Source organism: Gorilla gorilla, chromosome 4 (assembly GCF_029281585.2).
Source record: "Gorilla gorilla gorilla isolate KB3781 chromosome 4, NHGRI_mGorGor1-v2.1_pri, whole genome shotgun sequence".
NCBI classification, from domain to species: domain Eukaryota; kingdom Metazoa; phylum Chordata; class Mammalia; order Primates; family Hominidae; genus Gorilla; species Gorilla gorilla.
This window is the reverse complement of record NC_073228.2, coordinates 176,193,246-176,218,266: the sequence shown is the minus strand read 5'-3', so window position 1 is coordinate 176,218,266 and position 25,021 is coordinate 176,193,246. Positions and strand designations below refer to the sequence as shown.

At 44.7% G+C, this 25,021-nt stretch overlaps 1 protein-coding gene across 2 annotated transcripts in view; it reads left to right on the top strand.

Moving 5' to 3' along the window:
• SH3PXD2B (SH3 and PX domains 2B) overlaps positions 1-25,021 on the top strand; it is a 120,590-nt gene that overhangs the window by 45,799 nt on the left and 49,770 nt on the right. For both annotated transcript variants that reach the window (XM_031011297.3, XM_031011296.3), the window contains exons 3-4: positions 2,327-2,402; positions 14,045-14,121. In XM_031011297.3, the coding sequence (XP_030867157.2) occupies positions 2,327-2,402; positions 14,045-14,121 (153 nt within the window). The remainder of the gene's footprint in view (positions 1-2,326; positions 2,403-14,044; positions 14,122-25,021) is intronic.

The following is a 25,021-nucleotide window of genomic DNA, read 5'->3' as shown; positions in this document are numbered from 1 at the left end:
GCAGGCGCCTATAATCCCAGCTACTTGGGAGGCTGAGGCAGGAGAATTTCTTGAACCTGGGAGGTGGAGGTTGCAGTGAACCAAGACCACGCCATTGCACCCCAGCCTGGGCAACAAGAGGGAAACTCCATCTCAAAAAAAAAAAAAAGTGATAACCCAAAGCACACAAAAGAAAGGCAGTAATTAAGATAAGAAATTGACAGCCTGAGCAACATGGCAAAAGCCATCTGTACAAAATACAAAAAAATTAGCTGAGCATGGTGGCACATGCCTATAGTCCCAGCTGCTCTGGAGGCTGAGATGGGAGGATCACCTGAGCCCAGGGAGATTGAGGCTGCAGTGAGCCATGATTGTGCCACCGCACTCCAGCCTGGGTGACAGAGCAAGACCCTGTCTCAAAAAAGAAAAGAAATTGAGAACAGAAAAAGAATAAAGAAAATCAGTGAAACTAAAAGCAAGTTCTTTGAAACGATAAAGATTAATAAACCTGTAGCTAGCGACCAAGGGAAAAAAGAGAGAAGGAAAAAAAAAACCCACAGTTTAAAAGTTTAAAGACTTCTGGGGCAAGGCCGTGCATCCCAGCAGCTTCCAGGATGCGCAGCCAAGCTGAGGCTGACTCACCTGCCCAGGGCATCGTGTAGAACAGCACCAAAGAGGCCGGGAGCTCCAGCCTGGGAAAGCAGCCCTGGCCTTTTTAATTGTCTTTGTAGCATTTCAGAGGCGGGGTGATTTGATGATAAAGAAGCAAGTGGTCTTCAGTCTCTGGCCCCTCCGCTTTGTTGGCTACAGGCCTTCAGTTTCCTGGACAGTCATGTCCACCTTAAAGCAATGATCGAGGATTTAATGAGGGAATGTTTCTAAAGAATCTAGCCCATGTCTGGCAGATAGTAGGTGTTTCATATACGTATCTCTGTTCTCTCCCACTTCAGGTCCTCCCCTTCCTCCCCAAATGCCTACACAATAGCTGGTGTATTTCTCCTGGACTTTTCAAAGTTTCTTTTATTCCATGAGAGGGACAGATCTTAAGTGCCAGAGTGACTTTCCTGTGGGCAGGCTTTTCACATTCCAGCCATTACTCCACAAGGCTTGGGACTTTCTCCCTCCCCGTCTGCTTTGATTCCTTGACCCGTGTACTAAACAGGGTAGGTTAAGATGCTGCTTACGCAGATAACCTCACTATATAACCAGAGCATCTTGGCATAGCTCACTCAGGCCACATGTCCAGCAGAGGTCACTGGGGTCTTTGGACCTCATCCCATGACCGCGGCCAGCAGAGAAGCCAGGCTCTGGAGAGTGGCCAATCCCCATGGAAGAGGGAAATAGCAAGTGGGAAAGCATCCACCAGTCATCATCTTCCACCCTGAAGTGACACATGTCTCCAGCTCACATGGAATGGCCACATCCTACTTCAAGGGACTGGGGAAAGTACAAATCTACCATGTGCTCAGAAGAAGAACCAGAAATATTTGACAACAGCGTTAATGACTTCCGCAGCCCAGCTTTAATCCATAAAATAACGCTGCAAGTCAGTGTCCTTATGGCAGACTTAAAGATGAGGTCCTAAAAGGTTTTGTCACTTTCCTAAGACCCCATGGGGAGTAAGAAGCAGATCCTCGTGATTTTGTATGCCAAATCCGATATTTCACATGAAGCCCCTGAAGCTTTCAGAGATACGTTTATGGTACTGTGAAAGGTTTTTGTTTTGGGGACTCTGCCCTCTTGTACCTCTACCCCCACAGCAGCCTACACCTCCCTCTCTTTGCACCACCTTTTAATGATCAGTTCTCTTAGTCCCCTCTCTAGATTATGAATCTTTTCCTCGCTGTCTCCTGTTCTTCTAGCACAGAGCCAGGCCCAAAGCTATCTGTTGAGCCGACCTGGAGGATTCTTCCTGGGTCAGGGGAATATAGTGCCCTCATAAGCATGAACCGAACCACATTGATTGGATGCTAATGATTTATTCCTTACCTCAACCCAGAAATACTTAGGAGCAGGATGACCTGCTGTCCATGAAATCCTGGTTGCCCTGAGAGTATTGTTCACGTTTCAGATCCTGTGGATGGAGAACCCCAGGAAAGCCGGGAATGGTCTCTCCTAACTCTGAACCTTCACAAATCTGGCGGCTGTGGATATAAACATTGTTTTCATGGGGTTTCTAGGTCCAACTGAAATTGCCTTTCCCATTAGTTTGGGTTTCTGGAAAGCTGAACGCAGTGAACTTTTAGTATATCACATCACATATTTCACGTAATTCCTTTAAAATGTCCTAGATGATGTTTATTGCATTATGAAAGGTTTTTGTTTTTGGTATTCGCCCCCCACTTAGATGCAGATGTTGGACAAATTTCCCATGGAAGGAGGACAGAAGGACCCCAAGCAGCGGATCATCCCCTTTCTGCCAGGTAGGTGAGATGGGTGCTCTCAGACTGGGACACTGGGGGCTCTGTTACAGTTCCCAGAGCCCTTGGGACAGTTTATCAGCTTGTCTTCCTTTATCAGGGGACACCATCCCACTGACCAGAATCTCAGCCATTTGTAGAAATTAACCCATTTATGCCAGAGGTTGCAATTTTTTGTATTTTTACATGAGTGAAAAATCAGACCTTGGCAGTGACCTTGAGCAGTAATATATATAAATAATTCCCACAGGCTTAGCATTCCGATAATGGAACACTAGGCATAAGTGGCTTAATGACTGAGTACTTGGGTTTTGGCATTAGATGCTACACCGTTTACTAGCTGATGAATGACTTTGAGAAGACCCTTTGCCTCTGGGATCCTCAGTTTCTCCCATCTCTAAAATGGGAATAATTCGAACTCAGAAAGTTTTTCTAGTGAGTGCTTTCTGTTTCTATAACTATGGTATTCGTTTTCTATTCTTGCATAACAAATTACCACCAATTTAATAGCTTAAAACACCCATGTGTTACCTCACAGATCTGTGGGCCAAAAATCCAGGCAGGGTTTTTGGCCCAACTGGGTTCTGCTCAAGGTCTCATGAGGCTGAAGTCAAGATGTCAGCTGTGCCAAGCTCTTATCTGGAGGACCTACAGAAAAGTCTACTTCCAGCCTCCACGTAGATTGTTGGCAGAGTTCAGTTCGTCACAGCTATAGGACCAAGATCTGTTTCCTTGCTGGCTGTCACCCTCTCATCCTCTAAAAGCTTCCCACATCCCTCATCACAGGAGCCCTCTCCCTCTCCCAGCCAACAGTGGGGCAGCAAATCTGACTAGGGCTTCAGATCCCTCTGACTTTGCCTTCTGCCACCGGTCAGGGAAAGCTGTCTGCTTTTAAGGACTCATACAATTATTACCTGACTAATCCAGGATAATCTCCCTCTTCCAAAGTCAACGGAAGGCATATAATAGCTCGTCACATATACAAGCTTTGGGGATTAGGGCGGCACATCCTTGGGGCATATTTTAGAAAGTTTATGAACCTACCTCACATGGCTACCAGGCAGCACACCAGCTGCTGTGCAACATTTAATGCAATTATGCCTAGTCTCTGTTCCCAAGGCAGTCAGTCTCCATCCCCCCAAATTCTTACCAAAGAATACTATCACAGCTTCAGCTCAAAGAGAGGGGTTACCCAAACCAGTGTTACTGCTTCAAGTGTAATAATAGCTCCCTACTGTGGGCCAGTCACTCAGTGCTTTACTTTCATTACCTCGTTTGCTCCTCAGAGCAGCCCTGCGGCATAGGCATTACTGCACCCATTTCACAGATGAGGAAAATTGAGGCTCAGGGAACCTATGGGCACTTGCACAGATGGCAGAACTGGAATTCAGACACAGGTATGGCTGGCTCCAAAATTCGTGCCTGGAGTCAGACAACCTGGGTTCCAATCCCAGCATGCCCCCCTCACCAACTCTGTCACCTTGGGTAGATGACTTCATTTGCAAATTGGAGATAATAATGGTACTAAAATGATGAAGTTGTTATGATGATTCTGTAAATGCCTGGCAGGTCGCTAACAGCTATCAAGCACTTACTATGATGATTTTTATGTACTGAAAATCAGCAATCTGACAATCACCCTAAGTCACAGGTATTTAGAGCTGGACGGGCCCTTTATATCCTTTTTCAAGGCCAGGCATGGTGGCTCACACCTGTAATCCTAGCACTTTGGGAAGCCAAGGTGAGTGGATTATCTGAGGCTAGGAGTTTGAGACCAGGCTGGCCAACATGGCAAAACCCCTTCTCTACTAAAAACATAAAAATTAGCTGGGCGTGGTGGCGGGCATCTATAATCCCAGCTACTTGGGAGGCTGAGGCTTGAACCCAGGGAGTGGAGGTTGCAGTGAGCCAAGATTGCACCACTTCAGCCTGGGTGAAAGAGCGAAACTCTATCTCAAAAAAAAAGAAAAAAAGTATCTTTTTTCAGCAAAGGGAACAGGTCTAGAGATCGGGGGGACTCCCTGGGTCACACAAGTGCCAGTCTCCCAACCCCCTAGTCCAGAACATAGTGGGTTCTTCAGGTATTACTGTCACTGAATGGGTTTAGAGACAGGGCGCATGTGTTTGCCAGGCCTCCTCCACTGGGAGAATCCTTTACCTAAAAAAGCTAACATTTGTAGTTTCTCCACTGGCAAAGTGTACAACCATGCTGGAATTTTCTTTCCTGCTGGAGAAAACCCCGCTGGCCAGCTGCGGCAGCCAAATGTCAGTGCTCCAAAGCATGTGCTTCAGAGTCAAACAGACTAGCCTGTGACCTCAAGCAAGCGACATCCCCCTCTGAGCCTCAGTTTCCATATCTGTTAAAAACGGGACAGTGACCCCTGCTTCACAAGGTCCAGTTCCTGGCACATAGTAGATTCTTGGTAAAGGCAGAAACAGGGTCCTGGGACATGCCTTTGGAATCTCTTGGTTTCACATGTTAGAGTCCCCCTTAAATGACCATTCTGGATATTCAAGGTAAACTGGACTCCAAATGTAGGTTTTTTACATCAAGAAAGGAAAGGAAGGCAGTGAGTTCTAACTCTTTACTGGATAAAAGACAAACCCAGCTCTGGAAAACTACCCAAGACAGAGAAGAACTTGAGCCGACCCTCTCCCAAGCTCTTAAAAGCTTTCATGGTTACGTAATCCATCTCCACCAAAGAATTAATGAAAATGCCGTTCCCAGGGACTTGGTCCCTTCTCAAGGCACCCACTTGTGGCTTGGAGAGGTCCTGCTGGACCCCAGGACCCCGCTGGGCCCCAGGACCCCGCACCACCCCTTCTGAGCCACCTCTTAGCTTTTCCTCAAGGCTGAGGGTGAGGCCAAGGCAGGGAAGCACGAAAGAAGCGCCCCCTCTCCTAGGGGTCAGTTTTCTGCCAAGACTGCCGCGTCAGCAGAACAAAAGCAAGTCTCATGTTAGCACAAAGGCGGGGGAGGGGAGAGCAGCCTGCACAGTTTTCCATCCCAGCAGGAGCTGGGGAAGCCAACTTGGCAGAGGATGCTGCCTGAAAAATAGGAATTACAGTCTGGCCTTCCTCCACAGTGGAAAACAAAAGCCGACCATTCCCACCGAAGGCTGTGCTCGCCTCTGAACACCCTTTCCACTCCAGGAAGGCAGCCGGCTCACCCTCCTTCCCTGAGATGCACACAGAAACGCCTCATGTCAGGCACAGGCCAGGGCCGCTGCCCGTGGCACCTCACCAGGGAGGCCCTGGCCAAGGAGGTGCTGGCTTCCATGCCTACCGCTGGCCTCACGGTTCTGCCCCACAGCCAGGGCCTGAGCCACAACTCAGGCTCTGCTGTGGGTAAATGACAAATTGGCCCGCTGGAGGCAGGTTTAAGAAAGCTGGGAGTTGAGGAAAGAACGTGCACTCTGAATCGCAGAGTGCATGAATCATCTAAAGTCTAAAGTAATTGCCCCTTTGCAAGCACCTACTAAGGGCCACCCCTGTGCTGGGTGTCATGGAGACAGCTTCTAAGAGCTAGGGGCTGCTGTCCCATTTCACAGATGAGGAGACTGAGGCTCCAGGAGGTAAATGCCTTCCCCAAAATTCCCCCTATTGGAGGAACCCACCCCCGATAATTCAATGTGGGTCCTTTTCTATTTTCCCTAAGTGTCAGCCGGTCTGAGAAATAAAGGGAAAGAGTACAGAAGAGAGAAATTTTAAAGCTGGTGTCTGGGGGCGACATCACATGTCGGCAGGTTCCGTGATGCCCTGCAAGCCGCAAAACCAGCAAGTTTTTATTAGTGATTTTCAAAAGGGGAGGGAGTGTATGAATAGGGTGTGGGTCACAGAGATCATGTGCTTCACAAGGTAATAAAATATTACAAGGCAAATGGAGGCAGGGCGAGATCACAGGACCAGGGCAAAATTAAAATTGCTAATGAAGTTTTGGGCATGCATTGTCATTGATAACATCTTATCAGGAGACAGGGTTTGAGAGCAGACAACGGTCTGACCAAAATTTATGAGGCAGGAATTTCCTTATCCTAATAAGCCTGGGAGCACTACAGGAGACCGGGGCTTATTTCATCCCTTACCTGCAACCGTAAAAGACAAGACGGTCCCAGAGTGGCCATTTCGGATACCTCCGCCTAGGAAAGCATTCTCTTTCTCAGGGCTGTTCCTTGCTGAGAAAAAGAATTCAGTGATATTTCTCCTATTTGCTTTTGAAAGAAGAGAAATATGGCTCTGTTCCGCCCAGCTCTCAGGCAGCCAGACCTAATGGTTATCTCCCTTGTTCCCTCAACATTGCTGTTATCCTGTTCTTTTTCCAAGGTGCCCAGATTTCATGTTGTTTAAACAATTTGCGCAGTTAACACAATCATCACAGGGTCCTGAGGCGACATACATCCTCAGCTTACGAAGATGACGGGGTTAAGAGATTAAAGTAAAGACAGGCATAGGAAATCAGAAGAATATTGATTGGGGAAGTGATACGTGTCCATGAAATCTTCATGGACATTTGTTGTTCTGTATGTTCAGAGATTGCAGTAAGGACAGGCGTAAGAAATTATGAAAGTATTAATTTGGGGAACTAATAAATGTCCATGAAATCTTCACAATTTATGTTCTTCTGCCATGGCTTCAGCTGGTCCCTTCGTTTAGGGTCCCTGACTTCCTACAGCATCTCTCCCTTTCTTTTTATATAAATGTGCCATGGCGATGAAGGCTTGTTCGTTCTCTCAATTTTGATGCAGGATTCTTTGACTGGTCCGGCACACTAAAGATATGCCAATTAAACAGAGAAACATAATTCTAAGATTTGCTACAGTGGAGCCCCCAATAGACTTAATCCAAGTCGTGGGGTTTAATCCAGAAAGATTTTCTGCCACCTGATCTAACGCCTCAGCTCCAGGCACAATGGATAAATGAGCTTGAGAGGCTTCAAAAATTTGTTTCTTTAATTTAGTTATGTCCAATGATAAATTATCTTCCCTACCTAGAAGGTGTCCTTTGACCATTTCCCATGAATGGTCAGTCTCATTGTAGGAATACGGGGTGATACAGAAATCCGAAGTATTCCAATCGCACTGCATTTGAATGTGATGTTCGAGACTCACCACCCAATCTCCAAGCCAAATAACAGACTGTCTTAAATCATTAATTTGATTAGCCAATTTTTGATCAATGCCTTGTTGAGAATTCCACATTTGGGTGGAATTGGCTTGCCAATCGTTAACAAAATGAGCCATTTGAATAGATTGATGTAACGCCATTCCAGCAGTGGTGGCCAGTGCAGTGACTATAATTAGGCCTATGATCACAGCGCTTAAAGTGAAAACAAATCTCTTAGATCTTTTTAGAATTTGCTGTAACACTTCATTAATTAAATGTATTGAGGGGGAGGATTCCCAAGGTCTGGGCAAAGTTACCAGAATCCAGATTCCTTCTCGAGCCCGAACCAACATTACACTTTTCCTGGAGTCAAAATGGGAGTTAATACAAGTGTATAAATGACAATTAATGCATTGGACAGTTTGATTGTTCGTCCAAATTTTGATATTTCCTACTAACAGCATGTAAGGAAGCTTAACACAACTCTGTGTGGGAACAGTCAGGTTGGAGATAAGTAAAGCAGAATGTCTGGATCTGTGGTGATACTGAGAGAGGGGGACGGTAGTGGGGACAACAGACAGAATAGTTTTCCCTTCCCATACTTGCAATCCAGACATGGCAAGAGCCAATTCCCAAAGTTCTGGGTGTTCTGGGCTCAGAATGGGGAGTATCATATGAGGCCTCAGGGGGGTAATGCCTTTATCTTCCCATTTTAAGGGAAAGAACAAGCTGAACCTCCTATGCAAAGTAGAATGATGATTCTCGTTCTCCCGATAAGAAATAAAATAAGTAGCCTCCAGGCATTCCCTTCTGCCAGAGGAGCAATTGTTTTTTAAATAGCCCTTTGGTGCCCAGTCTATTACTAAACCATATGAGTCATTTTTTAATATTACTGCATGTGAGTTAACACAATCTTCCCAAATTAAAGTTTTAGATGGGCCCTCAAAATTTTTAGGGCATGGTTTTCCTCAGGTTTATATTGAAAGTATGGGGTATCTCCCATTACTCCCCCTTTCATTTGTTTCAACAGAGAAAGGGAGAGGCCGGAGACCAAATGTCCCAGTTCCTCTGTAGCTGATCTCTCTGGAAGATAAGTAGCCCAGACTTGAGTTTCTAGATGGATACAACCAGATGCATGTTCGAGGCACAGAGGGGGTATTTATCACCCGTGGTAACATTAAATGCAGTGCCTTCTTCTCCTGGTTGAGCAGGGCAACAGTCATCTGTAGCTCCAGGCATCCACACACTATCATTAGTGTAGATTTCTGCAGGAACATCTATCCAGGTGAGAGGTCGAATAAGTGCAGGAAAAGGCACATAAGCCCAATAAGAATAATTTTGTGTAGCAGGTAAATCAGTGTGAGAGGAAACTGGTGAGACAGAAAGTATAAGGAGGAGAATAATTAAATAAAACCCAGTGTAAGCGAGATTGAGTGCTGAAGGAGGAAGAGAAGAACAGAGGGATGTTATTGTCAGGCTAATAGAAGTGGTGAGATTTTTAGGTTTGTAAGGAGAAAAAGAAAGGCAGTCGGGAGAAGTGGGATTAGTTAGATGGGTCTCCATTGCCATCAAGGAGGATTGAATCAGACCCATTGTGATTTGGTGTGCCAGCTTCTAAGGAGTTGGCACAGATCTCACCACATCTGAGGGCAGTCTCTGACGCGGACGTCTTTTCCCTGTGGTTTTCTTTTGATGATCTCCTGGTGAAACACAAGCATATCCTCTTTCCCATGTTAAGTAGAATAAGAGACAATATTTAAAGGTTTGGGGAAATCCTGTAAGGCAGTATTTATAGCAATTAACTCAGCCTTTTGAGCAGAGGTATAAGGGGTAGAAATAAGCTTGTTTGTAGGACCTACATAACCAGCATTTACATTGCTGGAGCCATCAGTGAACACTGTAACGGCCTCAGGAATGGGCTGATCTTTGGTTAATCGAGGGACCACCCAAGACGTCATTTTTATAAAATCAAACAGTTTGTTCTTTGGATAATGATTGTCAATAATGCCAATAAAATCAGCCAAGTGAATTTGCCATAGTACGGAATGTTGAAAGGCGACTTGAACTTCAAGCTGATATAAAGGAACTTCAGTTAAATTCAGATCAAATCTGGAAATTTTAAGTATTCTACACTGAGCCTGTCCAATTAAGGTGGCCATTTGATCTAGATAAACAGACAAATTTTTGACACAGAATGAGGAAGAAAACACCACTCCACTAAATCATTATGTTGAACTATTAGTCCAGTAAGGGAGTGTAATGAAGCAAAAACCAGAAGCTGAAAAGGCTGAAACGGCTGTACTCTAGATAACTGGAATTTCCTCTACGAATTCCAGTTCTAGTGAAGCCTCAGGGGTCAAAGTCCTGGGACTGCGGAGATTGGAATCTCCCCACGGCGTAGAAAACAAGTTAGACAGCACATAGTTCGGAATACCTAAAGTAGGTCTTAAATAATTAATGTTACCCAAAAGTTTTTGGAAGTCATTTAAAGTTTTCAAAGAATCTTTCCTAATTTGAACTTTTTGAGGTTGAATACGTTGTTTATCGACCACCATTCCTAAATATTGAACAGGAGTGGTCTGTTGAAGTTTATCCTGAGTGATGTGTAATCCAGCCTCTGTAACACAGCGGCTCAAACTTTGATAACAGTCAATTAATTCTTTATCAGTGGGGGCAGCAATTAAAATATCATCAATATCATTATGAAGAATATAGGCCTGGGGAAATGGGGCTCAAACTGGTGAAAGCACTTGCTCAACATAAAGCTGGAAGATTGTAGGGCTATTTAGCATTCCCTGAGGAAGTACTTTCCATTGATAATGAGCTGCAGGCTCCTGATTATTGATAGATGGTACAGTAAAAGCAAATTTTTCACAATCCGATTTATGTAAAGGAATATGAAAAAAACAATCTTTAAGATCAATAACTATGAGAGGCCAATTTTTAGGTATTAAAGCAGGAGCAGGCATGCTGGGTTTGACAGCCCCCATAGTTTTAATTACAGTGTTAATGGCCCTTAAATTGGTTACCATCCGCCACTTGCCTGATTTCTTTTTTACCAGAAACACAGGAGAATTCCAGGGGGAAGGAGAAGGTTCCACATTTCCAAGTTGTAACTGTTCAGAAACCAAGTGAGTTAAAGCCTCCAGTTTTTCTTTAGAGAGCGGCCACTGCTGAATCCAAACAGGTGTGTCAGATTTCCATTGTAAAGGGATAGGATCAGGAGGCGTGGCAGCGGCCGCCACTAAAAAGGATAACCTAAACCCGCCCTGTTTTCTTTTACAGTAACTGGGAGCGGTTTAGTAATCCTTTCATGCTTTGAACCGAGACCGAGCCCAGGAACAAACCCCATGTTTTCCATCATATGCTGACTGGGAGCACAATGAGAGTTACGTGGAATATTAATTTCAGCCCCCCATTGTGCCAGTAAATCTCTACCAAAGGGAATCGGGTTCCCACATGCACTTAGGAGAAAAGACCACGTTGGGTGCCAGATATCAGGGGAACCTGCCCCCAGTAATTCAATGTTATTTCACGTAGGTTCTTTTCTATTTCCCTAAGTGTCGGCCGGTCTGAGAAATAAAGGGAAAGAGTACAAAAGAGAGAAATTTTAAAGCTGGGTGTCCGGGGGAGACATCACATGTCGGCAGGTTCTGTGATGCCCCCCAAGCTGCAAAACCAGCAAGTTTTTATTAGTGATTTTCAAAAGGGGAGGGAGTGTACGAGTAGGGTGTGGGTCACAGAGATCATGTGCTTCACAAGGTAATAAAATATTACAAGGCAAATGGAGGCAGGGCGAGATCACAGGACTGGGGCAAAATTAAAATTGCTAATGAAGTTTCGGGCATGCATTGTCATTGATAACATCTTATCAGGAGACAGGGTTTGAGAGCAGACAACGGTCTGACCAAAATTTATTAGGCGGGAATTTCCTCATCCTAATAGGACTGGGAGCACTACAGGAGACCAGGGCTTATTTCATCCCTTATCTTCAACCATAAAAGACAGACGTTCCCAGAGCGGCCATTTCAGAGACCTCCCCCTAGGAATGCATTCTCTTTCTCAGGGCTGTTCCTTGCTGAGAAAAAGAATTCAGCGATATTTCTCCTATTTGCTTTTGAAAGAAGAGAAATATGGCTCTGTTCCGCCTGGCTCTCAGGCAGCCAGACCTAAAGATTATCTCCCTTGTGATGCTTTGTGATACGTATTCATCTACATTTTTTTCTTTTTTTTTTTTTTGAGACAGAGTTTTGCTCTTGTCACCCAGGCTGGAGTGCAATGGCATGATCTCAGCTCACTGCAACCTCCATCTCCTGGGTTCCAGCGATTCTACCTCAGTCTCCCGAGTAGCTGGAATTACAGGCATGTGCCACCAGCTAATTTTTGTATTTTTAGTAGAGACGGGGTTTTACCACGTTGGCCAAGCTAGTCTCAAATTCCTGACCTCAGGTTGTCCACCTGCCTCGACTTCCCAAAGTGTGGGGATTACAGGCGTGAGCCACCGCACCCAGCCTAGATATTTTTTTAATTGGTGAAAATGAGCAAAAAAAAAAAAAAAAAAAGGCTTTCTCTCTTTTTTTAAATTTACCTTGTCTACCTAGTTTCCAAATAGTGTCCTTTTGCACCAGAGCAAGTTGTCCAGTTGTTTAAAATGTTGGATTAGCTACATGGTCTTTTAGGGTGCAAATCTCCTTTACCACTTTGCATTGCAAATCTTTAAAAGTCAGTAGGGTTGTTTTTCAACATTCCTTCCAGTTCTGTCATATGAAAATTCTTACTATACTAGCCTCTTTTTTTTTTTTTGAGACGGAGTCTCACTTATTCTGTCACCCAGGCTGGAGTGCTGTGGTATGATCTTGGATCACTGCATCCTCTGCCTCCCAGATGCGAGTGATTTCTCCTGCCTTAGCCTCCTGAGTAGCTGGGACTACAGGCACATGCTACCACACCTGGCTGAATTTTTTTTTTTTTTTTTTTTTTTTTGTATTTTTAGTAGAGACAGGGTTTTGCCATGTTGGCCAGGTTGGTCTCAAACTCCTGACCTCAAGTGATCCACCCACCTCGGCCTCCCAAAGTGCTGGGATTACAGGCGTGAGTCACCATGCCCAATCCTTACTAGACTTTTCTATGCCATCCTATCCCTGCCTGCCCGAGCTTGATCTGTGGAGATAGCCATCTCACTAGAAACCATCTTAGATCAATAGTAATCTCTCTTCACCTTGCCAGGCTCTTGACCCAAATTCCTCTTTTTAACCAACCTCCTAGGACCAGAAAGAGAGAGCTCCTAGTAGGTCTCCATGCTCTGCTCTCCAGAGCAGCTTTGGTCCTCCCACACCTTCCCCTTGACCTACCCATAGATACCCCCAGTTGCTCTGCACGAGCTTGGTAGAGGTGCTTATCTCCATCTCCCATGTCTTTGGCCCTCCTTTGTATCTTATTTCTGATTTCCCCCACCCCTGACTGTGTGGTAGATTCAGAATGGTGAGTCATGTGGTCTTAACCCTTAGTGCATATGCTTCGCCACCATCTCCCCAAGAGAGGATATCCTGTCTAAACTCTCTGAGAACCCACTGATTTGCTTTAAACAGGCATCTCCCATGACATTTCAATGTCTTGGATGTTTCCAGAGATCTTCAGTGGCATCACGTATATACCCGTGTTTTCCTGTGACCCACATTCTCTACCCATGTGTCATATTGGTGGTTCATAGCCCCATGCCCCAGAGTTTTGGATGCTGTGAAGCAGGTCATGGACTCTCAGTTAATATTTGGTGAAATAAGAGAACTCAAAACCCTTCTCTTACGAACACTAACTGGGGAAGGAACTGGAAGGATCTGTCATCTTTGCAGGTGGAAGCCACATTCATACATTTATCAAACATTATTGTCACAAAATGGACTGAGACGCAGTCAGTTCCTATTGGTGCAGAGCACATGACTGGTAGGACAGAAGAAGTGCTGTAAAAATAAATAATGTGTGCAGTCAGAAAGAGCCAGGAACTCTTAACCCCTGTGAGGGATGGTGGTGGGGATGCATGGGGAGGTGTCCAGGCAGAGGGGAGGGCTCAGAATGGTAGAGCATGGGGGTTTAGGGAACATGAGGAAAAGGCAGAGGGTGAATGAGGAGAAGGGAGGAGACTGAACTATTGCTGAGGGCATGTCTGTTTGTCCACTGTACTGTTCACCCAGCCAGAATCCTGGAGTTGGACAGGACCTCACATGCTCGGGTCCAACCTTCTTTCTTCATCAGGTAGGAGCGGCTTCCTTCCACAGTTGCTTCCAGCCTCCCTTATCTCACCAAAACTTATTCCGTGGGTCCCATTCCCCCAAGCCCTTGCGTTAAAGCTGTGAACAGGGTTTAGGGGGACCTCACATGGGCTTATCCAAGCCTCACGGAAGTCCAGTGGGGGTACCTTGATCGCAGCCAGGAATTTTGGCACCACTCAGACCTACCCTAGGAACTGCCATGTCCACACCCTCTCAGGTTGCTGAGAGCTTGTCCCTGTTCCCTGACAACACTGTCTTTGCTCTCATCTTCTGCAGGTAAGATTCTCTTCAGACGAAGCCACATCCGGGACGTGGCTGTCAAACGCCTGATACCAATTGATGAATACTGTAAGGTAAGGCTGAGAAATGCCCACGCAGTCTTCCCTGTAGGTGTATTCTGTTTTCTTTTCTTTTTCTGGCTACAAGATGCTCAACAATAAAAATTTATGCAATTCAAAGGAATGTAAAGAAATTAGGGGGAAAATCATTCATTATCATTCAACTTAGAGGCAACAGTTATTAAGGGTTTTACATATTTCCTTTCCACCTTTTCTTTATGTGCATTTCTTAATGATGTTGAGACCATTCTGTGTGTGTTATTTTGTTGCTCTTTCTCTTTCGCCGTAATTATTATGTGAGAATTTCCCTACTATTAAAACATCCTCTTGACTGGGTACAATGGCTCATGCCTATAGTCCCAGCACTTTGGGAGGCCGAGGCAGGTGGATCACTTGAAGTCAGGAGTTCGAGACCAGCCTGACCAAACATGTTGAAACCCCATCTGTACTAAAAATGCAAAAATTAGCCAGGTGTGGTGGGACACACCTGTAGTCCCAGCTACTCGGGAGGCTGAGGCAGGAGAATCGCTTGAACCTGGGAGGTGGAGGTTGCAGTGAGCTGAGATGGCACACTACACTCCCACCTGGGCAACAGAGTGAGACTCTGTCTCAAAAAAAAAAAAAATCCTCTTAAGCCTACTTTTAATGACCACGTAGTATTCCATTATACATTCGTGCTTCCAAAGTTATTTAGCCAATCCCTGTTGTTTGATGGTGCAGCAGCTTCCTGTCCCTTGAACGTCCTAAACAACAAGAGACCTGCCTTTTGGTTATATTTCATTTGACTTGAAGCTATAGTCAGGAAAGGAGCATATTTTTATTTTGTTTAGCAGCTTTTCCTTGGTATTTGTTTCTCCAAGTTAAAATCACTAGCGATTCTGATGGGAGAGGGGTAGGAATAGCAAGAAATGTTTTTTAAATGGAGCAGTGAACAATCTCCCCCTCAGATCAGGAGCAAAGCAAGTATGTTTACCCTTACATGTCTGTTCTTCATTTTACTAGGGGACTAGCCAGTGTAAGCACACAAAAAAGAAAGAAAAGCCATCCAGATAGGGAAGGAAAGAGTATTGACTCTTGACTCACAGATGACACGATTCTCTATGCAGAAAATCATAAGAGATCCATCAAAAAAATGTTAGGACAAATAAATGAGTTTAGTAAGATCAGGATAAAAGCTCAATATACAGAAAACAATTGTATTTCTAAATCCTAGGAACAAATAATCCAGAAATGAAATTAAGAAAACAGTCCCACTCCCAATAGCATCAAAAAGAATAAAATACTTAGAAATAAATTTAACAAAAAAAGTGCAGGATTTATACAAAACATTTCAATGAAAATTAAAGAAGATCTAAATGCATGGAGAGATATTCCATACTTGTGGATTGGAAGACTCAATATTGTTAAAATGGAACTCCTCCCAGAATGAATCTACATATTCAATACAATCCCTGTCAAAATCTTTTCTATAGGCTTTTTTATAGAAATTGACAAACCAATCCTCAAGTGTATGTGGAAATATAAAGGATCCAGAATAGTCAAAACACTTTTGAAATAGAACAACGTTAGATGAGCCATATTACCCATTTTGAAAACTCCCTACAAGGTGCAGTAATCAGGATAGTATGGTACTGACAAAAATAGGCATGTAGATCAGCGGAACAACATTGAGAGTCCAGAAATAAAATCCTACAAAATGTTTGATCAGTTGATATTCCACAAAGGTGCCAAGACAATTCACTGGCAAAAGGATAGTTTTTGTTTGTTTATTTGTTTTTGTTTTTGTTTTTGAGATGGAGTCTTGCTCTGTTGCCCAGGCTGGAGTGCCGTGGCACCCTCTCGGCTCACTACAACCTCCGCCTCCTGGGTTCAAGGGATTCTCCTGCCTTAGCCTCCTGAGTCGCTGGGATTACAGGCACCCACCACCATGCCTGGCTAATTTTTTTTTTTTTTTTTTTTTTTTTTGTATTTTTAGTAGAGACGGGGTTACACTATATGTTGGCCAGGCTGGTCTCGGACTCCTGACCTCAAGTGATCCACCCACTTCAGCCTCCCAATGTGCTGGGATTACAGGCATGAGCCCTCATGCCAGGCCGAAAAGGATAGTCTTTTTAACAAACAGTTGAGATAGTCACCTGTTGCATTCGTTTCCTAGGGCTTCATAGCAAAATACCACAAACTGGGTGGGTTACAACATTTAGTTTCTCACAGTTTTGGAGGCTGGAAGTCTAGGCAGCAGGGCCTTCTAACCTCTCTCATTGGTTTATAGATGAGATGCCTCTTCTCCCTGTGTCTTTACAAGGTCTTTTCTGTACCTTTCTATGTCCTAATCTCCTCTTCCTGTAAAGACACAGTTATATTGGATTAAGGCACATCCCTAGTGACTTCATTTTACTTTAAATTACCTCTTTAAAGATCCCATCTCCAAATATATTCATATTCTAGGGGCTTGGGGGTTAGGACTTTAATACATAAATAGGGGGTGGAGAGCAAAACACTATAACCCACAACAGCTATACATATGCAAATTAAAAAAAAATGAAGTTAGACCCTTATCTCAAAATGAAGTTAGATCCTTATCTCATACCATGCATGAAAATCAACTCAAAGTGGATCATAACCCTAAATATAAGAGCTAAAACTGTAAAACTTCTAGAAGAAAACATAGGAGAAACTCATCATGACCTTGAGTTGGGCAGAGTTTTTAGCTATGACTCTAAAAGTGTGAGCCTTTAAAGAAAAACTGATAAAAATTGAATTTAATTAAATTGACTTATAGACTTCTGTATCTCAAAAAGTACCATTAACAAAATGGCCAGGCCAGTGGCTCATGCCTATAATTCCAGCACTTTGGAGTGCCAAGGCAGACAGATCACAAGGCAGACAGAGGTCCAGGGTTTGAGACCAGCCTGGCCAACTTGGTGAAACCTCATCTCTACTAAAAATACAAAAACTAGCCGGGTGTAGTGGCACATGCTTGTAGTCCCTGCTACGTGGGAGGCTGAAGTGGGAGGATGGCTTGAATCCAGGAGGTGGAGGTTGCAGTGAGCCAAGATCGTGCCACTGCACTCCAGCCTGGGCAACAGAGTGAGACTCCATCTCAAAAAAAGAGAAAGAAATGGCAAGCTATGGACTGGGAGAAAATATTTGTTAATCGTATATCTGATAAAGGATTTGTATTGAACATACACAAAGAACTCAATAATAGTAAGACAACCCGATTTTAAAGACTTCAATACAAATTTTACCCAAGAAGGCATAGGAATGACTAGTAAACACATGAATAGATGCTCAATATCATTAGTCATTATGGGAATGCAAAACAAAACCATAACGAGATACTTACACAGCCACTAGAGTTGCTTATAATCAACAAGACAGGACAATACCAAGTGATGGTGAGAACAGAGAGTAACTGGAGCCCTTAAGATAGGAAGCTGCAAGCCGGGCGTGGTGGCTCACGGCTGTAATCCCAGTACTTTGGGAGGCTGAGGCGGGTGGATCACCTGAGGTCGGGAGTTCGAGACCAGCCTGACCAACATGGAGAAACCCCATCTCTACTAAAAATACAAAATTAGCCAGGCGAGGTGGCGCATGCCTGTAATCCCAGGTACTCAGGAGGCTGAGGCAGGAGAATCGCTTGAACCTGGGAAGTGGAGATTGCAGTGAGCCGAGATCGTGTCATTGCACTCCATCCTGGGCAACAAGGGCAAAACTCTGTCTCACACACACACACACACACACAAAAAGATGGGAAGCTACTTTGGAAGAGAGTTTGGCAGTTTCCTCAAAAGTTAAACTTGTCATATGACCACTCTTAGGTATATACTCAAGAGAATTGAAAACTTATGTCCACACAAAGACTTGGCTGCAAGTGTTCATAGCAACATTAATTCATAATAGCCAACAACTGGAAGTGATCCACAAGTCCATCAGCTGGTGCATGGATACACAAAATGCGTAATATCCATACAATAGACATATCTTTTTATTTGGCAATAAAAGGCACTGGGAGGGTGCCACAGTGGCTTGAGCCTGCACTCCCAGGACACAGAAGGCTGAGGCAGGAGGATTGCTTGAGTCCAGGAGTTGGAGGCTGCCATGAGCCTTGATAGCGCTACTGTACTCCAGCCTGGGTGACAGAGCAAGACTCCAGCTCTAAATAAATAAATTAAGCAATGAAACACTGGTAAATGCTACAAGCTGGATGAATCTCCAAAGCATAATGCTAAGTGAAAGAAGCCAGATGTGTACAACTACATATTGTATGATTCTGTTTATATGAAATCTGCAGAAAAGGCAAATTTATGGAGGCAAAAAGCAGATCAGTGGTTTCCCAGACCTGGGGGTGGTAGAAGAAACAGAGATGACCTGTAAATTAGGTTGGGGGACATTTTTGAAGTGATGGAAAAGTTTTGAAACTAGATTGTGGTGATTGTTGCACAACTCTGTAATTTACCAAATAACATTGATATTGTGCACTTATAATGGGTAAATTTTATGGTATGTAATTTATGCCACAGTAAATCTGTTAAAAAAGTATTAGTCCAGGCGCAGTGGCTCATGCCTGTAATCCCAGCAGTTTGGGAGGCTAAGGTGGGAAGACTGCTTCAGGCCAGGAGTTTGAGACCAGCCTGGGCAACATAGTGAGACCCCCATCTCTACAAAAAAAGTGTTGAACAGAAGGGGGCAGTGTGGGGACAAATGATCCCTCTCTTGGCAGGAGATATCAAAGAAGGTCAGAAAACCTCTCCTGACTGGCGTCTGCTCTTTGCCAGATGGGACCTTGTCTTATCTCTCCAACCACTTTGAGAAGTAGGCTTTATTTTTATTATTTTGAGACAAGGTCTTGCTCTGTCTCCCAGGCTGGATACAGTAGGGTGACCTTGGTTCACTGCAACCTCAGTCTCCTAGGCTCAAGTGAACCTCCCACCTCAGCCTCCTGAGTAGCTGGAACTACCAGCACATACCAATTTTTTTTTTTTTTTTTTTTTTTTTTTTTTTTTTTTTTGGTAGAGATGAGGTTTCACTATGTTGTCCAGGCTGGTCTCGAATTCCTAGGCAGGAGTAAGTTTTATTATTCCCATCGTGTAGATGAGGAGGTGGAGGCCCAACAAAGTTACTTACAATAAGATTTTAGGTTTGAGTGTTAGAGAGTTGGACTCAAGCCTTTTACACCTCCACACTCACATACCACTTATGGCCTCTAAGAAAGTAAAAATGCAAGGCCGGGCGCGGTGGCTCATGGCTGTAATTCCAGCATTTTGGGAGGCCAAAGCAGGCAGATCACGAGGTCAGGAGTTTGAGACCAGCCTGACCAATGTGGTGAAACCCCGTCTCTACTAAAAATATAAAAATTATCCAGGTGTGGTGGTCGGCACCTGTAATCCCAGCTACTCAGGAGGCTGAGGCAGGAGAATTGCTTGAACCCAGGAGGCAGAGGTTGCAGTGAGCCAAGATCATGCCATTACACTCCAGCCTGGGTGACAGAGTGAGACTCAGTCTCAAAAAAAAAAAAAAAAAAAAAGTAAAAATGCAAAAGGCCAAGGTATTCAAATGTGTGTTTCTTAGAGCCAGATAAACCCAGACTCTTCTGTCTTCTAAGTACCTCATGACAAAGGAAGGGCCAGGGCTAAGGGGCAGCCATCAGCGCTGCTGTTGCCTCCCAGCCCTCAGAAGAAGGTTCGGCTCTTCCTTTTCACTTTCCAAACCTCTAGAGCCTGAAATTCCAATTCTGGAGATGATCTTCTTTTGTCCAGGCCCTGCTGGCAAGGACTATAGGGTCACCTTGCCTAGCCGGGAAGTTCCAGTTCATACCTTCCCCAGAATCTGTTGTCCCTCAGCCCAAATCAACCTATTCTGCTTCTTGCCCAGCCCACCTGACTTCTCTCCAGAGTCAGACTTTCCTTGCACCCAGGGCTTCACCAACTCCTGGACTTTTGGTTTTGAAAAGGAAATTTAAAATCCGAGAGTAATACAGGATAGCAGCAGCCTGATGCTTGAAATGGTACAGAGATAATGAATTCACTTGGACTAACCACAGGGAGGGAACTGCTTATGTTAAATGAGCCACGTGGAAGTTACTACCCCCTGCTATTAATGAAACATAATAAATAGAGTGGATATTTGGAGTTTTTTGGCCAGATTCCCTGGGCTCAGCTTCAAGGGAACTGATGAAATGATCCCTTTCTTTTATAGACTACATAGGCTGTTACATGACATTTGGGTATCTGTTACTGACATTGTTGTGAACCAACTGAAGCCAATTTGATCTATCATACCTAGCTTTATTTTAGTAGAAAATGAAGGTCTCTAATAGAGATAGATGAGAGCTATAGATGATATCCCAAAGCTAGCTACCAAGTTTATATTACAATGGAAGAAACTTTCTGCTCTACCAGACCTATTGTAAAGTTACAGTAATTAACATAGTGCAGTATTAGCACAAGGATAGACAAACTCTTGAAACAAATAGAAAACCCAGAAACAGATCCATGTGTATTTGGATGGGCACTGTGATACTGACAAAGGCAGCCTTGCAGATCATTCCTCAATAAATGGGTATCCACATGGGAAAAAAACAAAAAAGATAACTTATCCCTGCCTCACACCACACATGAAATCATTTCCAAGAAAATTAAAGACATAAATGTAAGAGGCAGTATTACAAAATGTTTTAGGAGATAACATTAGGAAAATATATTTATAATCTCTAGGTATAGGATTTCTAAAGATACAAAAAGGATACCAAGCACAAAAAGATTGGTTTATTTGAATACATTAAATTTAAGAACTTCTGTTCATCAAAAGACACAATGAAAATATGACTTAGCTGAATCCTGTCACACATACAAGTATTTATTATCAAGCCACCTCATAAATAGCCACTCAAGTTTTTCTGGAAGCTCCTTGAAATCCCAGTTGTCTGTCTGACATCTCTTTGCATGAATGCTTCCTCAAGGCAGATGCAACCACATTCTAGAGGCAGGATCAGCTCATCCTAACCGTGGTCTGACAGTAAAATCCTCAAGAAGAGGCTGAACCCTAAATCCTAGACCCAGGGCCCCGTTCTGAAGGGTGTACCATACTGGGCTCACCAGGTTCTGTTTGTGCAAGGGCCAGAGTGTCTGAGAATATTTCTAGGAGCATTTCACCAGTAGAAAAAAAAAATTCTTTCTAACAACAGTTAAGCTAATGAATAAGACCTGTGGCATTGATCCACAATGAAGACAGCTAAAGTCCTGAAGCAGCCTTTTCTGAAGTGTGGACTTCTGATTAGAGTCTTCACTTGCACCAATGTTCATTCTCAATGAGGGGACTTCAGGTAGTAACTAAGCATCATACAGTGTAGCTTAAATCGAACACACATGCAAACGTACACACTTGTGAGTGTGTGTGCCCATGCTGTGGCATTTTAAACTATGGGCAACATAACAGTAGTATTTACCAGGCTCCAGTCACTTGAGACTTCCCTTCTGGAATTCTGTCGTACACCACCCACCTATATTATTGTTCATATTTTTCTTCAACTCACTTTTTGAACTTCTTCAGATTATGAGACTGACTTGCATGCTAAGAGGGCTTCCTGACTTTTTGAACTTCTGAAAACAATATGTCTTTGAGAAAACTTTATATCACAACCATAACATAAAACTGGTATCGGCTGGGCACAGTGGCTCACGCCTGTAATCCCAACACTTTGGAAGGCCGAGGCAGGTGGATCGCTTGAGCCCAGCAGTTTGAGACCAGCCTGGGCAACGTGGTGAAACTCTGTTTCTACTAAAAATACAAAAATTAGCCAGGCATGGTGGTGCACACCTGTAACCCCAGCTACTCAGGAGGCTGAGATGGGAGGATCTCGAGCCCAGGAGGTGGAGACTGCAGTGAGCTGAGATCCCACCCCGTGCTGCAGCCTGGGCCACAGAGCCAGACCCTGTCTCAAAAACAAGCAAACAAAACAAAACAAAACAAAACAAATGGGTATCATGTGCCTGCCATAAAAGTAAAAAATAAAAACAATAAAACAAGAACAACAACAGAAAACGTTTTTAAATCTAGCTAACTGCTGTTACCTGCCTACCGGAGGCTCTGCAGAGCCCGCCCTGCTCTCAGGAAGCGAGTTAGACAAGTGTTACTTCTCTGGGGCATTCTTTTTTAAATTAAAGAAGGTTGAAAGAGAATTGAGAAAACATGAACCTTCTCCCTAGCCAAGATATTGTCATTTAACATAATCATCTGGCTGCCTCTGAAATCGCCTTTGGAAACACTATATTCTTGTACCTGGGACAGTATAGAGAGCCAACAGGGTTATCCAGTGTCCATCAAGCAGCTAATATATGATGGAAACCATACAACCACCTCCTCACTTACTCTATAGCACAGCCCTCCAAGATGGGTGTTCTTTATTTCCGCTTTGCAGATGAGTAGACTGAGGCTCAGAGAGGCAGTGAGACTTGGCCAGAATCTCACAGCCAGGAAGTGACGAGGCCAGAGTCAGGAGCTGGTTCTCTCTGACCTTTATTGTTGCCCTCTGCAAGCAGGACTTGCTCTCCTCTCTCGTGCCTGCATCAGCCACATCTGTCCAAAGCGCCAGGATCCCTTCCAGAACAGGACTGAGTTTGCTGGAGCTGTGGTTCTTTGTCACTACTGACAGGACTTAGGACTATCCTGGAGTCTTTCAGAAGCAGAATGGTTTCTCAGCCCCGGGTCATTTTTTACTGGTAGCCAAGTCCATCCCGAACGAAATGGGCCAACATCAAAGCATTCAGCCGTGCCTTTTATTAGTAACTTGACTTCTTTTATGGTTTAGGGGTTTGGTTTGGCTTTTACTTCCTAGGCATAGCTGAAAACCAGAAGAGAACTTGGCATCATCAGGAGGTTTTCATGGGCCTCGTTGTCCCTTCCCCTTCTGGTCCATTTGGGGCCTCTGCCCATCCTGGGAGGCCCCCTCCAGGCAGAGACAGTGACCACCTCCAGGGGCCATGCCCCACACCCACCCAGCTCTCCTCTAACAGAGACACATGGCCAGCTCCGGGCTGTTCCCTCGTGTTATTTAGGGTCTCCCCAGCACTGTTTAGGCACGTAGGGAAGGTGGAGGAGGAACAGCTGCCACCCTGCCACCTTTTGTGGATTTAAGGTAGAGGTTTGCAGTCAGCCTTTCCTGGACTCTCTAGACCAAGCCACCTCAACAGAGCCTCCATTTCCCCATCTCTTAAATGGGCCAGCCTTCCCAGGGTTACATAAAGTGACACAGATGAACACGTTTCAGGAGCCCCCCAGTGCTGAGCCAAGGTCGAGGAGTGCCGTTATTGCAGTCTTGGGGGGAAGCCGCAAGATATTTGCACACAAAGCAGCCAGGACACACCACAGTCCAGCATATAATCAGCTCCTTCATTATGTGGCTCCAACTGCAAGGGCTGCAGGATTTCAGAGGAAAAAGAGGCCCATGGGGAGGGGGGAGCAGACAGCAGCTCATCCAGGCCAGGAGAATGACCACTCACTGCTTGGAACCAGAAAAAGAAGGGGGACCAGAAACAGGAGGTGAGGGAGGGAAGGGCCTGCTCCTGTCTCTGGGACTCCCTGATTCAACTCTGGAAACAGTCCTTAAGGATTTGCTGCAGAGCAGGAGCTACTTAAAGGCTGATTTTGAAAATCGGTGAGCCCTTTAGTCACCCCTCAGAAGGGTGGAAGGGTGGACAGTGACCAGGGAAGGTCCCCTACTAGACCATCCACGTCCCTCATGATGTGTTTATCCATTTTGAGTCTGGAGCAGATTGCAGCTCGGGGGCTTAAAGTTAGAGCCTGACTCAAAGTAATGTAGGGTTGGCAACCCAAGTGTCGGTCAACAGGTGAATGATAAGCAAAATGCAGTGTATCCATACAATGGAATATTACTCAGCCTTTAAAAGGAAGGGAGTGTTTACGCCTGCTGCAAGCATGAACCTTGAATGGATGAGCATGCTAAATGACATCAGCCAGACTCAAAAAGACAAACACTGTATGATTCCACTTATATGAGCTACCTGGAATCATCAATCCCTAGAGACAGAAGTAGAATGGTGGTTGCTGGGGGAGGGTGGAAGGGTAGTTGTTGTTTAATGGGTACAGAGTTTCAGTTTTGCAAGATGAATAGAGTTCTGTGGATGGATGGCGGTGCTGGTAGCACAGCAGTGTGAATGCATTAAATACTTAATGCACTGTACAGTACACTTGAAAATGGGTGAGATGGTAAGCTTTTTACTGTGTGTATTTTGCCACAATTTAATTTTTTTAATGGGAGAAATAATTGTGTAGGGTCAACATATCCCCAAAGCCCTGTAAAAGGTGCCACACTGGAGGCCTCCATTCATCTCTCCGTTGGTCCACGAGAGCCCAGTACTGCTGCAGCGTTGGCACATCACTTTGGGAGTTGGGTGGTGAGCTATTAAGGGCTGGTTATATAGAAAATGCAAGACACAGGCCGGGCGCAGTGGCTCACGCCTGTAATCCCAGCACTTTGGGAGCCGAGATGGGTGGATCACGAGGTCAGGAGATCGAGACTATCCTGGCCAACATGGTGAAACCCCATCTCTACTAAAATATAAAAAAAAAAAATATTAGCCGGGCGTGGTGGCGTGCGCCTGTAATCCCAGCTACTGGGGAGGCTGAGGCCGGGGAATCACTTGAACCCGGGAGGCAGAGGTTGCAGTGTGCTAAGATAGCACCACAGCACTCCAGCCTGGTGACAGAGCAAGACTCCGTCTCAAAAAAAAAAAAAAAAAAAAAAAAGGAAATGCAAGACATATCTCTTCTAGCCCAGACCCCAGACTCAGGCTCAGCATGGTGAGAAGGCTCATGAGAGGCACCAGGGAACTGAGGCCCTCTAGGAGAGAACAGAGTCCAGCCTTATGCAGAGCACGCACTGCTTGGGCAGCTT